General features: G+C 52.9%; 1 protein-coding gene across 1 annotated transcript; it reads left to right on the top strand.

The window, feature by feature from the left end:
* Positions 1 to 5: 5 nt before the first annotated feature.
* LOC115284843 (dnaJ homolog subfamily C member 25-like) lies at positions 6 to 832 on the top strand (the record flags this gene model as incomplete). Its single annotated transcript, XM_029931317.1, has 2 exons — positions 6 to 247; positions 486 to 832. Coding segments are annotated over 2 exons (589 nt in total), but the record flags the coding sequence as incomplete, so codon positions are not given.
* Positions 833 to 838: the final 6 nt, after the last annotated feature.

Raw genomic sequence — 838 nt, 5'->3', positions numbered from 1 at the left:
CCCTGCTGCCGGCGCGGCCCGCGGGGGCCCTGGTGGAGGGGCTCTACCGCTGCGCCCGCGACTGCTACGAGGCGCTGGGCTTGAGCCGCACGGCGGGCAAGGCGGAGATCGCGCGGGCCTACCGCCAGCGGGCCCGGCGCTACCACCCTGACCACTACCGGCCTGAGCCTGGAGACAAGGGCGCCGCACTGACGCCGCAGGGCGCCGAAGAGGCCTTCTTGTTGGTGGCGACCGCCTATGAGACTCTTAGGTCCTCCTGCATATGCCCCTGAGGATTGGGAGTGGAGTGGACACCAGCAGAAGCACCATTTTTTTTCCTGTAGAGATTAGAAACAAGGAGCTTATTGCCCTGCTGGTCAAGGCTCAGGACAGAGAGGAGGAAGAAACAAGTATAAAGGTTTTGGTTTTGGAAAGAAGTTGGAATCTCCTGACCCTGGGATCTTAAGATCCACAAAATTGCTGAAAGAAAAAGTACTACCTTATTGAAAGGATGAAGAAACTCGAAAAGATTATGATCACATGCTGGATCACCCAGAAGAGTACTATAGCCATTACTACCACTACTGCAGCAGGCGCTTAGCCCCCGAAGTGGATGTTAGAGTTGTGATTTTGGTCAGTGTATGTGCTATTTCAGTGTTTCAGTTTTTCAGCGGGTGGAACAGCTACGACAAGGCAATCAGCTACCTAGCCACAGTGCCCAAATACCGAATCCAAGCCATGGAGATTGCCAAGCAGCAGGGGTTTGGAAAAGCCAAAGAGAAGGGCAGAAACAAAAAGTCCAAAGAGGAAATTCGTGACAAGGAGGAGAGCATCATAAAGAACATTATAAAAAGTAAAA

The sequence above is a fragment of the Suricata suricatta genome, unplaced genomic scaffold, assembly GCF_006229205.1.
Source record: "Suricata suricatta isolate VVHF042 unplaced genomic scaffold, meerkat_22Aug2017_6uvM2_HiC HiC_scaffold_22940, whole genome shotgun sequence".
NCBI classification, from domain to species: Eukaryota; Metazoa; Chordata; class Mammalia; order Carnivora; family Herpestidae; genus Suricata; species Suricata suricatta.
This window is presented reverse-complemented; position numbering and strand designations above follow the sequence as displayed.